General features: G+C 43.1%; 1 protein-coding gene across 17 annotated transcripts in view; it reads left to right on the forward strand.

The window, feature by feature from the left end:
* LOC102455363 (poly(rC)-binding protein 3-like) overlaps positions 1 to 14529 on the forward strand; it is a 685006-nt gene that overhangs the window by 590257 nt on the left and 80220 nt on the right. For all 17 annotated transcript variants that reach the window (XM_075921613.1, XM_075921612.1, XM_075921614.1 and 14 more), the window contains one exon: positions 9287 to 9421. In XM_075921613.1, coding sequence (XP_075777728.1) covers positions 9344 to 9421 — 78 coding nt within the window. In that variant the 5' untranslated portion in view covers positions 9287 to 9343. The remainder of the gene's footprint in view (positions 1 to 9286; positions 9422 to 14529) is intronic.

Raw genomic sequence — 14529 nt, forward strand, 5'->3', positions numbered from 1 at the left:
GGCTGTAGTTTTGCCAAAGGAAGCTTTTGTTCCCTGAAGAGAATTGTATCAAAGGCCAGTGTGTCCTATTATTACATGTGCAATTGCAGAGTGCAGAATTTGAAATGGGGCTTTTCAGATTTCAATACAGCGCACTGGGAAAAAAAAAAGAAAACAAGCTTTGTGTCTTCTTGAATACTGTATGACCTTTCTTTTCCCTACCAAGTTAACTTATTCATTGACAAAAGAAAAAAAATCAGTCTTCCTAAGTAAAGATAATATTCTGACAAAAACGGGGAAAAAAAGCCAGGAAATCTAAAAAGTCCTAGAAATTAGAGATAGAAAAAAAATCTACCTCATTAACTCATCTAAATCCATTCTCCTGCCAAGATTACACAACACAAGATTAGTCTCAAATAGAGCTGGATGAAAATTTTCTAGTGGAACCTTTTTCCCACTAGAAAATTCCAATTTGTCAAAATAGAAATGTCCTGCAGGAAGATGTACATTTTGGTAATATTTCCTTTAAAAAATCAAAACAAAGCATTTTGGAAAAGGTCCGACCTTATTGTAATGTTTCATTTTCATTTTCTAATGATTTTTGTTGTGAAATATTATTTTATAATAAGACAAAATCAAAAGGGAACATTTCAGTTTTGTCAAATTAAAAGCACTTGGATTGACTCAAAATAAAGAAATGTTCCAAAGTTTTATTATGTGGGATATTTTGAAATGTGTTTTTTTTTTCATACCAATTTGGAAAAAAACACAGATATCTCAAGGAAGCAGAAATTCTGGTTCCTGACCAGCTCATGTCCCTTTTAGACCCTGACCCAATTTCTTGACATTAAAAGCTTCTTTTGACTTCACTGGGCATTGGGTCTGGCCATGACAGTGCTAAATCCAGTCCATTTTATGGATGAGCAGGCTCCTGCCACTTCTACTTGCCAAATATTACTCAATTAGGAGAATACAGTGTCAACAAGAGTTTTCCAGAAATTCAGCCTAAACTTTCTCTTTAGCTGCTTCCTATAATTCCTAGTTATTACCTCCTCCCACATCAACCAACCCTGTTGTACGACTCCCAGTTAATTCTTCTCCTTCCCAGATGTTTGTTTTTCAGTAGTTGTATGTGTCTCCTTATTTTGTTGCTTAACCAAGTTAAACATTTTTGTTTTTATAATTTTTCATGTACATCAGTCTCGCCCTGATTATATTTTATTGCTCTCTCATGAACTCACTCCAGTGTTCAATCTGTCGGGTAATGGAGTACCCAGAACTAAACATAAAATTCCAGGAACAGGTGCATCAGATCCCTATAAAGAGGGCCTATTTTAATCTCTGTGCTTCATGATGTGACATCTCAACCTCTAACTTGCTGTCCACTTACCTATCCCTAGGTCTTTTATGGTCTGACCGCTTTCCAGGTTTCTCTGCCCACTGGCACAAATACCTTTTCCCCTCATGTATTAGCTTACATTTCTTCAGGATGAATCTCTTCCTGTTGGTTTCTGCCCACATTTCTCATCTCCATCTTCTTTTATATTCTTGCCTTGCCTTTGCTGGTGTGTGGAAAGCCTTCCAATTTCGTGTAATCAGCAGATTTCGCTAATGTGCTGCTAACACCCTTTTCCATATCACCAATGAAGATGTTAACTAAGACCAGAGTAATGCTGAGCTCTGCAGTAAACATTAGACATTTCCTCATTGAAAAATATCATTCATTCATCAATCCCTCTTCAAAATCCTTCAGAGGAGCCAAAGGATCATTGGTGAGAACAGGCTCTTGTTGCTTTGCTTCCATCCCCATTTTCCCTCATTTGGTATAAAAATTATAGGACCAAATGTTGCTTTTTGTTGCCCCTATGGAATGCCATAAAAGTCAATGGGTCTACCCATGGACAGCAGTGGTCACAATTTGGCCTGCAGAACTGAGATACTTTTAAATGGATTGTGGTTTTAATCAGATCAAATAAATTCATCTCCATGTATTAATCTTTTAGTGCCAAGCTTGTACTTTTTTTTACAGCAACCTCTTGAAAACAGAGGCTTTATAATGGATGTGCAACAGAAACCAGACATAGCTTTTGCAGCACTAAAGTAAGGGCTGTTATGCTTACCAAGTTGGATGCAGCACAGAATCTGCCCAGCGATTTCAGAAAAAGACCACACGGGAGTAAAGTCACTATCAGCTGCCACATTTTCCTGTTATGGCTTCTGGTGTTATATTCTAAACAAAGCAGGGATCTATGGAGTTGATAAGATTTGGTCCCTGAACCACCCTTCACTGGGTCTCTTAAGTAGTTAAGGTGAATAAAATTTGGCACCAGATGGTATTTCACTCAACAGCTGTGTAACAGCAATAAAAAAAAAAATTTATTTAAGAGTTCTGTTTTGCTCTTTTGGGGGTATCATGGTTACATATAATTAGCAAATGGGCAATTTTCCATTTAGCAATAGATTCTCAGCAGTAAAACAAGATCAATTGTTCCATTTCAGAGCTTGCACTTTGAAATCTTTAATAAATATAATATTTTATTTTTCTTCACTTTTGAGCACTTCATCATTTAGGTGACAAACTAGCTTTTGAGTTTTAAGGATTCTGCTTGTTTAAAATCAGTCCTGGAGATATTGATTAGAATGGCTAAATTCTTGGCAAGTATTTGGCTCTTTATTTTGAGTATTGACTGCCCATAAAAGAGTCATTTATCATGATTTTTTAAAACAGGTTTCAAACAAAGATCTGAGAATTTATTTTCTGTATAGTCCTGTAGTTGACTAAATGTTCCTACAATACCAAAGATTTTACTTATTACAAGAGAGCTGGTAAGTGAGAACCGAAATATTAAACCTGTAAATGTTACTTCAAAGCAGCTGTTATAGTGATCTGAAATGGCAGTAAAACACAGTGGGTATTTTTTATTCCTGCAAGTGATGAAGCTTTTACAGGAAACAGACATCTTTCCAGCTGGCACAGTTGCGCTGCTGTGGGAGATACCCGGTCCTTTCTTTTCTCTCAGAGAATTCCCTATACATCCTTGCTTCAAGCAAGCATGATCATGATGACCTAGAAAAAGAGCCTTTCACAGATTGGTATCAGTTCCTCTGTGGTAGGATCTTGCCTTCCTCACTGGGTTGGATGTTGCATGAATTTCTAACCTCTCTACATTTGTCTTCTGGAGCTGCCTTTTCAGCATGTACTTGGTTCTGTAGCTTAGTGTAATCCAGTGGAATACGTCAGGATTTTTTTCTTTGTATTATTGTGATGGCTTATTGCTCATTGTTAATCTATTTTCAAATGTTAACAAATTGGGCTAGCCACAATTACGGCAATTCCATGCTTAAAAACAGACACCTCATATGTAGAAAGTAGTGGTTGAAGTGTATTACATGTGACATTGTTATGGAAATATATATTGAATAAATTATATAGAAAAGACCCTTTTTATTGGGCTGAATGTCCTTAATGTCAGAATAAGGTGCATAGGGAATCAGAAATTCCATGAGTTGGGAGTCAGGTTTCTATCTTAGAGGATGAATTTCCACTTTTTACCATGAGGTAATAATAGGGTTCTACCCAAAATTAACAGCTCTTAGGAGCCCTGCAGGAGGCAGACCTGGCCAGGGTTATCCATGTATTTATTTTCTCTGGGATTTATTATTGACACACATTAATATCTAATAGTGAAGCCACGTACCCTGCTAAAGTTCTGGATAATACAAAACTCAGAGACCAGGCTGTGTAGCAACAAAGGGCACTATGAGTATGTCACCCCTCTCCCCCAGTTCTGTACTCTCGGTACTGGCTTGCCATAGGAAATGGGGTACAATTCAAAATATCCACCTTGATATTCACAGCAATCCATGTAATTGGCCTGTGACCCCATTTATTCCTCCACAGCCTTATGACTGCTACATTCCACTGGATTCGGGAAACTGTTGACCCCTGGAAAGAAACTGTAAAGTGCGGCAGGCAGAAATTTCACAGAAGCCGGATCTAGACTGAAACTCACTTCTGTTAGATTTCAGCCTAACCTCCAACTTCACCACAGACAAGTAAATAAATGCCAACTCATTCATTTGAATTAGCTTTACCGTAGTCCATTTTTACTCACACACATACACAAACCACAAATCCTATAAAATAATCAAGGGCTGTGTCTAGACTGGCATGATTTTCCGGAAATGCTTTTAACGGAAAGGTTTTCTGTTAAAAGCATTTTCGGAACAGAGCGTCTAGATTGGCACGGATGCTTTTCCGCAAAAGCACTTTTTGCGGAAAAGCATCCGTGGCCAATCTAGACGCACTTTTCCACAAAAAAGCCCCGATCGCCATTTTCGTGATCGGGGCTTTTTTGTGGAAAACAAATCTGAGCTGTCTACACTGGCCCTTTTGCACAAAAGTGTTGCGCAAAAGGGACTCTTGCCTGAACGGGAGCAGCATAGTATTTCCGCAAAAAGTACTGATTTCTTACTGTAGGAAGTCAGTGCTTTTGCGGAAATTCAAGTGGCCAGTATAGACAGCTGGCAAGTTTTTCCGGAAAAGTGGCTGATTTTCTGGAAAAACTGGCCTGTCTAGACACAACCAAGCTGTTTAACCTGTCAGTTTGGACAGAAAAGGGAGAGAGAAATCATTTTGATGTTAAAATACTTGGGGCTTGCTCCAAAGCTGCAGCAATAAGGCCATATAAGCACCTGGATGGGAGGATACATTGGAGTGGTATAAAACTGCACTCATCCTATCCCATCAGGCCGGGTCACACATTCCACACCCATAAAGCCCAATTGTATATTTATGGTGATACCCACAATAAATGTTACTTTCATTGAACAAAAATTATAAAATGCAGCAAGTTTCATTCTAAGGGTGTGTCTAGACTACATGCCTCCTTCGACGGAGGCATGTAGATTAGCCAGATCGGAAGAGGGAAATGAAGCCGCGATTAAAATAATCGCGGCTTCATTTAAATTTAAATGGCTGCCCCGATCTGCCGATCAGCTGTTTGTCGGCAGATCGGGGCAGTCTGGACGCGACGCGCCGACAAAGAAGCCTTTCTTCATCGGCACAGGCATGCCTCGTGAAACCAGGTTTACCTGTGCCGATGAAGAAAGGCTTCTTTGTCGGCGCATCGCGTCCAGACTGCCCCGATCTGCCGACAAACAGCTGATCGGCAGATCGGGGCAGCCATTTAAATTTAAATGAAGCCGCGATTATTTTAATCGCGGCTTCATTTCCCTCTTCTGATCTGGCTAATCTACATGCCTCCGTCGAAGGAGGCATGTAGTCTAGACACACCCCAAGTGTCTCTTTCAAACAGAAAGATCCACATAATTAAAAAATACTTCCTGGACTCATTGTACTCAGCTGTTAATATGCTTTACTGGGTCACTGGACTCACTACACCTGAGACTGTTGCTAATGACCTAATAAGGCAGTCACCATTCTATTTTCATGTTAAGTCTGTGAATGCTCTCATATGTTTACTATTTGGTAAGGGCATCTCCTTTTTGGAATCATTCTCTCCTCATGCCATCCTCTTTCCACTACCTAGTGCCTTCCTCTCTCACACCTGGCCCTCACCCAACTGTCTCTTCTGCTTCCACAAGACTGAGGGTACGTCTACCCTACAGCACTAATTCGAACTAACTTAGTTCGAATTAGTTAATTCGAACTAAGCTAATTCGAACTAAGGCATCTAGAACTAAAAACTAGTTTGAATTAGCGTTTTGCTAATTCGAACTAGGGCGTCCACACTGATTGGATGCAGGGGCGCATTTAAGGGCGGCTGAAACTGGTTCTGGCAGGGCATAAGGTCAGTAGTTGCTTTGTGTGTCTGCTGTCTGAGGCTATCTGAGGCTCGTGCTTAAAGGGTCCGGCTGCCTCTCCTGTCTCGCAACACTGCGGGTCCGGGGTCGTCGGTGGGGAATGGTTGTGGAGGGTGGGGAAGGAGGGATGGGGGGTGTGGAGGGAGCAGGGGGAGGAGGAGGAGGAGCAGGGGGTGCAAGAGGGGGAGCAGGAGGGGGAGCAGGAGGAATTGGGAAGCGGTCGAGCAGGCTCTGAAGGTGGCCTCACAGGGCACGGCCCTGCTCCTCCAGTGCCTCCAAGCTCCTCCGGCGCAGCCTCAGGTCCTCCTGGACCCAGTGGTCCTGGAGACGGAGCTGTTGCTCCAGGAACCGGAGGTGCCGCCTCTGGTACTCCTCCTGGTTCCTGGCTCTCCTGCTTGCCCGGGCACGGGCGGCTGCTGCAGGCGGGGTGGTGCGCCCTGCAGGCCCAGGTGCTGCGGCTGTGGTGAAACAAGACCAGCGGTCAATTACCCCAAGGGCCCAGGTGTGTGAAACCCAGCTCCCCTCTGCAAGGCCAGGGCCCCTGCAGTATCCCCAGCTGCTGCTCCGTGGTGGGCAAGGCCCAGGCGCATGGTCCCGGGGCTCCCTCTCACCTCAGCCCCTCGTACACATAAGGGGAGCATGATGGTACTCACAGGTGGACGCCTCCCCGGCCTCGGACGACACAGGCAAGCGGCTCTGTGGGGTGCCTCAGCGGTCCCGGGTCCTGGGCAGGCTGCCGGCAGGCTCCTGGCTCTCAGAGCCCTCCTCCTCTTCCTCCGTCTCCTGGAGCAGTCCCTCTGCCCCGGGGTCTATCACGTCCCGGGAGGCAGGGACGGCATGAGCCCCCAGGAGGCGGTCCAGAGCCTGGAAGTGGGGGCAGGCCTCCGGGTCGGCCCCTAGCAGGCAGGCCCGGGAGTAGGACTGCCGCAGGTCCTTGATTTTGCAGCGCACCTGCTCCCGGCTGCGCTGGTGGCCCCTGGCGGCCAGGCTGGCAGCCATGCGGCCATAGACTGCCGCGTTCCTGTGGCTAGTGTGGAGATCGTGGACATTGGAGGCTTCCCCCCAAACCTCAATGAGGTCCACGATCTCCGCACTAGACCACGTGGGCGCCTGCCTTTTGCAGCCCCGGGCAGGGTCCTGGGAGCCGCCAGGCTGGTCCTGGGAAGAGGGGGAGGGCTGGGGGGCATCGGGTGGCTGGCTCATGGGGTGTCAGGTGCAGGGTCTGCTGGCTGGGTGCTGGCAGCCTTGAAACTGGCACAAACTGTGTAGCCAGCCCGTGGCCCTTTAAGGGGTCCGGGGCCGGGAGGGGGGCAGTAGAGTTTGCCTGGTGTTGGCCAGAGTGGCCACCAGGGCAAGCTGGGAAGGGCTAGCCTCCCACTAGTTCGAATTAAGGGGCTACACAGCCCTTAATTCGAACTAGTAAATTCAAACTAGGCTTAATCCTCGTGGAATGAGGATTACCTAGTTCGAACTAAGCACTCCGTTAGTTCGAATTAAATTCGAACTAGCGGAGCGCTAGTGTAGCGCCTATGAAAGTTAGTTCGAACTAACATCCGTTAGTTCGAACTAACTTTGTAGTGTAGACATACCCTAAGTGCTGGATGTCAGATCTAGAGTTGGCGTCACACCACTCCACACACATAAAAGCCCAGTTGTATATTTGAGCTGGTTGGATTGCTTGTTTATTTTTTCCTGGTGAAAACAAGAGATGAGGAGTCTGTTGGCATTTGCAGCAGACATTTTTTACTTTTCTTCTAAAATGCACACACACACACACACACACACACACAAAGTTTTCCGGCTTTCTGTTTTGTGACCTTCCCTTCCTCCCCCCCCCCCAAATTTTTTTTGATGGCACATTTTCAGCCAGCCTTAGTCACAACATTCCTGAACTCACCTGTGAATCAACAGCACTCTACAAAAGGCCACCACCACATTTCTTTGGTGTGTTTCTCCAATGGTAATGTCAGAAGCTCACTGTTATTCATTAGAGGCTTGCAATGATTGACTATCACAAAAGCCCCACTCCTCAAAGGCACCTTACTCCTATTGAAACACCTTTTTAGGAGCTGGGCCAAACTGACTTACTGAAGGTGTGTCAATGGTACAGACAGGAGTTTGTGGTCCCCAGCCCCTTTGGCAATTTTTTCTATTGATCTCTCCTCTGTTTTTCTCAGGCTGGGAGATGCCATGATAATGAAAGGAGCAGTGTAAATAAAAATAATAATCTAAAGGAGGGGCTGCTGGAGTATCAAAGCCACGATCAGATTTTCTACTATACTCCTGTTGGTTAGTGTGTCTTCTCGCAGGGCTTAGTCAGAAGTCCAAGTTCACTGACACTGTGGTACATGCTAGCTTTTTACTGACATGTGCTGGTCCCATACTAGGTTAACTGATCTTGGAACAACTGGCCCTAGTAATCAAGGGAACAGAGAGGACCCATTTATTCTATGCGGTTAGGTCTCACAGAACTGGTTGTAGGGATGAAGTGCCTTTTTTGACCATTCTGAAAATAATGTTCTTCTCTGAGTGTGACTTTAAGGATTCCATTTTCTTTAAGATGGGCCTAAGATGGGCAAAGGTTACTAAACAGTCTCCAAGAAAGCTTTCAGCCTTCTTTATGTGAGGATTGTCTGTCCTTGGTAACATGTATCCTTTCCCCCCCATTTTAATTTGTAATGATAAATGCCCTTGCATTAATAAATTCATAATAGATGCTTGTTTATCCCTTCAAGGCCAGTCCTTGCTGCTTTCATTAGCATGTCAGGATATTTATGACTTTGTGAATGACTGAAAATCTGCCATTTGTCATCAGGAATTAAGAAACATCCTTCTTCCATTTAGGATTGAAGTTGAGCTTTCGCCTTGGAGAGACAGAGCCACCTCTGGGCTTCTTAGACAAAAACAAAGCCAGACAGTGCCCAGATTTACTGCAGCAAGTGGCTCTTCATTACTCAGATGTCTTTGCTAATGTGTCATCTGCTGTTGCTGGTAGGGATCAGTGTTTACGGCTCAGCTAACCATAGGGAACATAAAATCCTCTATTCTGCAACAGCAAGAAAGAATGGGATGGTGACAGCGAGGAAAAGGGAGAGGAATGCAAATGTCTCCATTTCCCAGATAAAACAAAAATGACAACGTACACACACACACACACACACACACACACACACACACAAATATGTCCATTCAAGGAAATACTATATTTCAATAAGTTGTTGCAGTTCTGCCGCACTCAGTAGCTCTCTACTTCAGAGCACATGAAGCCAACAGAATCTTGAAGACTGAAAAGGGAAGTTTATCGCCTCCTCGATGAAGTATGACATACTCAGGGACTAAAATAAAAAATTAAAGAAGATTTTCGCAAGCTAAACCATACTAACAGAAATCAAAGAGGGGGTGTTAGTTCATCTGCGCAGTGTGATATTTTCAGCATTGAAAAATTTCAGCCATTCAAGTGATATCTTTTTTGTTTCTTCAGGTTGACTAAGTGAAAAAATAAGAAACTGCTTTCAAGCATTGAAGATACTGGGCCAGGATGAACACGAAGGACACAAAAGTGACTGAAGGAGGTCTCAATGTCACACTTACCATACGCCTTCTCATGCACGGCAAGGTGATGCTCTTAACATTGCAACAGTGGTTGTCCTTTTTATTTATCTAGATGTCTGTGGTTGCATTAAAGTCTGACTGTGACATTTACAAAGGGCCCTGCTCCTACTCCAATGCAAGTCAAGCAAAATTCCCATTGATTCAAGACCTGCCACTGATTCATTAATGTGACACTGCTTGTGCTGAACTTAAGCACGTATATAATTCCAGTCCTCTTCAGCACAGCACTTGGATAGGTGCGTAAATCAAGATCTTGGACAGGTTAGTTCAGGGCCAAAGGGCCAATATCCGTGTTGTTACAGCTTCACAATTCTGTGGTGCAGGGACTGAGAGCAATTACATAACACACCTCTGTTTCCAATACTTTGTTAATCTCTTAACACACACATGTACTGCTGTAAATTAAAACTTGTTTCACAGGTTCTCACTCTGAGAGCATATTTATTTGCAAATTTGGCAAACCAATTTGAGTGTTTTCTTGTTTGGAAAACATATGTGCAGTACTGGCCTTAGGTATACATTTTTTCTCCTTTAGCAAGGAGATCGTGAAAATAGACATAGATTAAATATTTTTGGAAATATCTCGCTAATATAAACAACATTTCTTTTGATTTATAATGCATAAAATACCTATATTGGGCTCTAGGCAGCAGTATTATACATTAAAAATGCAATTACATCAAACAAAAAACAGCAGCTACTTTTCACCCCCTACTCCAGAAAATAACTGATGAGAAATTCAACACCCATAATATAGCCACCTAACACACATACCAGACTCTCTCATGCCCCATTACATATATGATTCATGTGTGGATCTCTATTTGTAGATAATGCACACAAACTATATTCAAAGAATATTAAGGTTGCAAAGGCAAGTAGGGATGTTAAATTTAGATTAAAAGGCTAATCGAATAATCGATACAATTTGCATCGACTATTCGATTAGTGTATAAGAGAGCCTTGCCTTTGAAGTGTAGCAACAGCCTGGGGGCCATTGCTACACTTCAAAGGTGAAAGCGATGCAGGGAGCACTGGGCCAGCGGGGGACTGATTGAGTCCCCCGCTGGCCCCTTGCTTCCCACAGCATTTCAAAGCAGCAGTACTGCATGGAGCCGGGGGCCAGCTGGGGAGTCCCCCACTGACCCTGACTCTACGTTGTGTTGCTGCTTTGAAATGTGGCATGGAGCCGGGAGACCAGCTGGCTTCCCTCCTCTTCAAACCCCCTCCCCCCCCCCCGCCTCTTTCTGATAGAGGCAGCAAGTGGGGGGGGAGCGACTAGTCAACTAGTGTATCGACTATCTGATAAGCTTTTGCCTATCGGATAGTCGATTAACCTTTCACGTCCCTAAAGGCAAGTCATTGAAAGGGAGAAGATGGCAGAATGAAGATTGCCAATATGACTCAGCCACTTTGTGCATATGTATTAGGACTGTCTTTAGTTACATGATCACATCCTGTTTTTTTCACAGGACTCCTGCCTCCTTTAGTGTAAAGGTCAGAACTGCTTTGAATGAATTAGGATTGCACAATGAAGGAGGCTGTTGTCTGTAGGACTGTTGGCTCCTATGTTGAGGAAGTTGGAAGACATATAGAAACTTGGGTAAGGGAGTGCAGGAAAGGAAAGGATGGCCTTGTGGTGTGGCAGTTGAATGCTGTTCTGAAAAATTGGATTCTATTCCTACTACTACCACAGAGTTCCTAAGTGATGCCGGACAAATAACTTAACCCAGACTTTTCACAAGTGGTCACTAATCATTTTCTGGGTGCCTGAGTTAAGATCCAGGAGCCTAATTTGTAGAGTGCACAGAAGTCAACGAGAGCTGTGCTTTAAACACACAAATGCTGTACAGGTTGAACCTCTCTAATCCAGCATCCTTGGGATCTGACCAGTTCTGAACGTGAGAATTTTCCGGATGAGGGGAGGTCAATATTGTCTAGAAGCATTACCAACACTTCCACTGCTTATTGGGCTGTTAGAGGACATTTAGGGGTAAATTAGGGCTAAATAACAGCACAGAACTCTGAGAACCAGGACTGGTGGCTGAAACAAACTTTATGGGACCGTGGGAAACTTGGCCACACCCATGAAAAGTGGACAACCAGCTAACTAAAATCTTTCTGGACCAGGGAGTTCTGGACTAGAGAGAATGATATTTGTTATTTGTATCTACAATGAGGTGACATTTGTATGGGCTTATCATGGAAGTGGAAGCAAATTTTGCCTTAAATATTCAATGTAGCATGCATTGTCTAGATATTTAAATGGTCCTTGTGACGACAGTATTTGAGTAATTCATAATATTTAATCATGGATTTTATCATTGTATAATGCTTAGAATGCTAGGTACTCTGAAAAAACAGTTCCTGACTACCTCAAATTAGGCACCCAAAATAGTGGATACTTTTGGCCATAATCTTTGTGCTTCAGGTCCCCATCTGTACAGTGGTGATAATAATATCTCCTCTCACTGGATGGTTGGGGAAATAAATTAATTAGCCTATGCGAAACACTCAAGTACTGCAGTGAAAAAGTCCAGTAGGAAAGTAATAATTATGTCTTCAGAGCAGGGCTTGATTAGTGTGCAGTAAATAAAGCACAGGGCTACGTATTAAAAAACAAGGAAAGATCAGAAAAATAAATTATCTAGGGAGGTTGTAGAATCTCCATCATTGGAAGTTTTTAAGAACAGGCTAGACAAACATCTGTCAGGCATGGTCTAGATAATATTTAGTCCTGCCTTGAATATAGAGGACTGGACTCTCGAGGTCACTTGCAGTCTTACAATTCTATGAAAATATTGAATGACTGTAATTCCCCCGCTGGGTCCAAGATGACACAGGGGCCCTGTGAAAAAAAATAGCATATGATTATGTAATTAAAGACTATATCATGATGCATACGCATAAGGTGGTCAAATTAAGATTACAGGACAACCTTAGCTCTGGCATTTCCAAATGTCTAGTGCTTAAATTTATAAGCTCAGCCATTTTATTTTTAGTTAGTTAGTGTTTGTGTGTAATTTAACTGAAGAACAGTTCTGTCATGTGCTGTGATATGTTGCCACCCACAAGGATCATCAGAGGGCTTGGAACCTTCAGATCTACCACATAGACTTCTACCACTTGAGCTATCAGTGTAACTGACAGCAATAGTAGAAAGTCATTCTCTCTTTGGTCCAGCACAAAAAGGGGATGAGACAGATTGCCAGAGGGTTCATGGATCTTTGCTGACAGCAGAGGAATGGTGAGATTCAGGAATCTTGGTTTCCATCCCATGCTCTGGAGGGAAGTGTTTTCTAGCAGGCACAGGCTCTTCTACTAACACCCCTCATATTCACTCCCTCCCCCCTGCCCCATCCCACACTGGTTCCTATACCCATTCTCATAGTCCAGCCAATTCCAGTCAGTTTCTCATCCTCCAACCTCTAGTTTTAGTCTGGCCAGGCTCTTTATCCAAATCTGCTTCTTCCCCCTTCCTCTTGCTCATTTTTTACTGGGGCAGCAAAAGGGATGTCCCTGACATAAATGCCACCATTGCCAAATTTCATGTCCCTTTTCCAAAGTAAGGGGACACAATATCTGATCAAAAAAAGGATCACCAGAATTTTTTAGTACTGAACAAAATTCTGTATTTTTCCCTAAGAAGTGGGTGAATCATTTTGGCTGAAATTGAGGAATTTTCATCTAGGGAAAGCCCCATAGCATGCAAAACTTAAGTAACTGAAAATAGTTTCTTATAATGGGGAGTATCAGGAAAACTTAAAAAGCTTATGTGTGTGCATAAAAACCTAGCTTGTGGTTCTTAAGAGTCCATCCTATAAGATACTGGCCAAGTCCAACACAGCACTTAAACAGATGGGTTTTTTTATGTCTGTGATTAGTCCCATTGGCTCCAAATAAACTGCTTTTGTCTTATGTGAATTTCTGGATAACACCAGAAAGCAAAGTTGCTGTCAGAATCAAGCCCTTTATGTAACTCAATGAGTATCAGGACATTTTCATTAAACTTTTTTTTAAACTAGTGTAAAGCAATCAGAAAGGAAATTAGAAGGAGTTAATTTTCTGTGTTGAACGCAGTGAATTGGGTGCACAACCACAGTTAGCAATAAATGGTTGTTATGTGTCTAATCTTCAATTAACATGTAGCCCTGAGGGTTTAAATTAAACCCATAAAAACAAGGAAATTCAAAGTTAAACTGGAAATATACCATAGATCCTCAGTTAACAAGGCACAATGGATGTACTCTTAACTACAGTATGCTCTAATAAAGTGCCCTATTGTGCCTAAACATTGTAGAGAATGTATTACATTATAATTTTTTTGTATATTAAATTCAGGGCCTCACATTTGCTTTGATGTCATCTTTGTGATTTAAACATGCTAATATCAATGTTAGAGTTAATGTGAACTAACTGCCAAGAGGTCATTCTGAGAGCTGTGAGTGGCTCTGAAATGGAGCAAGAAATATGCTTCCACACCGTTTCTTAAGATTTGCTGCACTAATGGCATCACTGGAAGTTGCTGTACTCTAATTAGTGTTCCCAGATAAAACACTTAATGGGGCCAGCATTTAAGTTGTAAATAAGTATTCATAACTTGCAGGGAAAAGTGGAAATATAGGGGAGTCCAAACCTTAACTCTGTCTCTATAATTGTGTTACCTTCTGAACTCCTACATTAGGAGGTTAATATCTTATGACAGCTGCATTGTAGGGATGTCAAATCCTGTTTAATTGGTTAGCCGGGGATGGTGGGCTGGAGTGGGCCTGCCACTGGGCTGGAGCAGCCCCTGCCTGTGAGGGGCCAGGTCACCCCTCAGGCAGGGGCTGCTCCAGCATCCCAGGTGGAATAGCCTCTGCTTGAGGAGCATCCTCCTGCTTGTGGCAGGTGGGGAGCTACTCCAGCCTCCCACTAGTTAACCTTACCTGGTAAGGCTCACCCATTAAGAGTCAGGCTTACTGGTTAACCTGTTAAACATTCACATCCCTACTGTGTTGTATTTCATAAATAGACATCTTAAACTGCTCTTCTCTACACTTAACTGCACCTCTATAGCGCTTAGTGAAGACGCTACCTGTACCAACAAGAGACCTTCTCCAGTCAGAGTGG

Source organism: Pelodiscus sinensis, chromosome 2 (genome assembly GCF_049634645.1).
Source record: "Pelodiscus sinensis isolate JC-2024 chromosome 2, ASM4963464v1, whole genome shotgun sequence".
Lineage (NCBI taxonomy): Eukaryota > Metazoa > Chordata > Testudines > Trionychidae > Pelodiscus > Pelodiscus sinensis.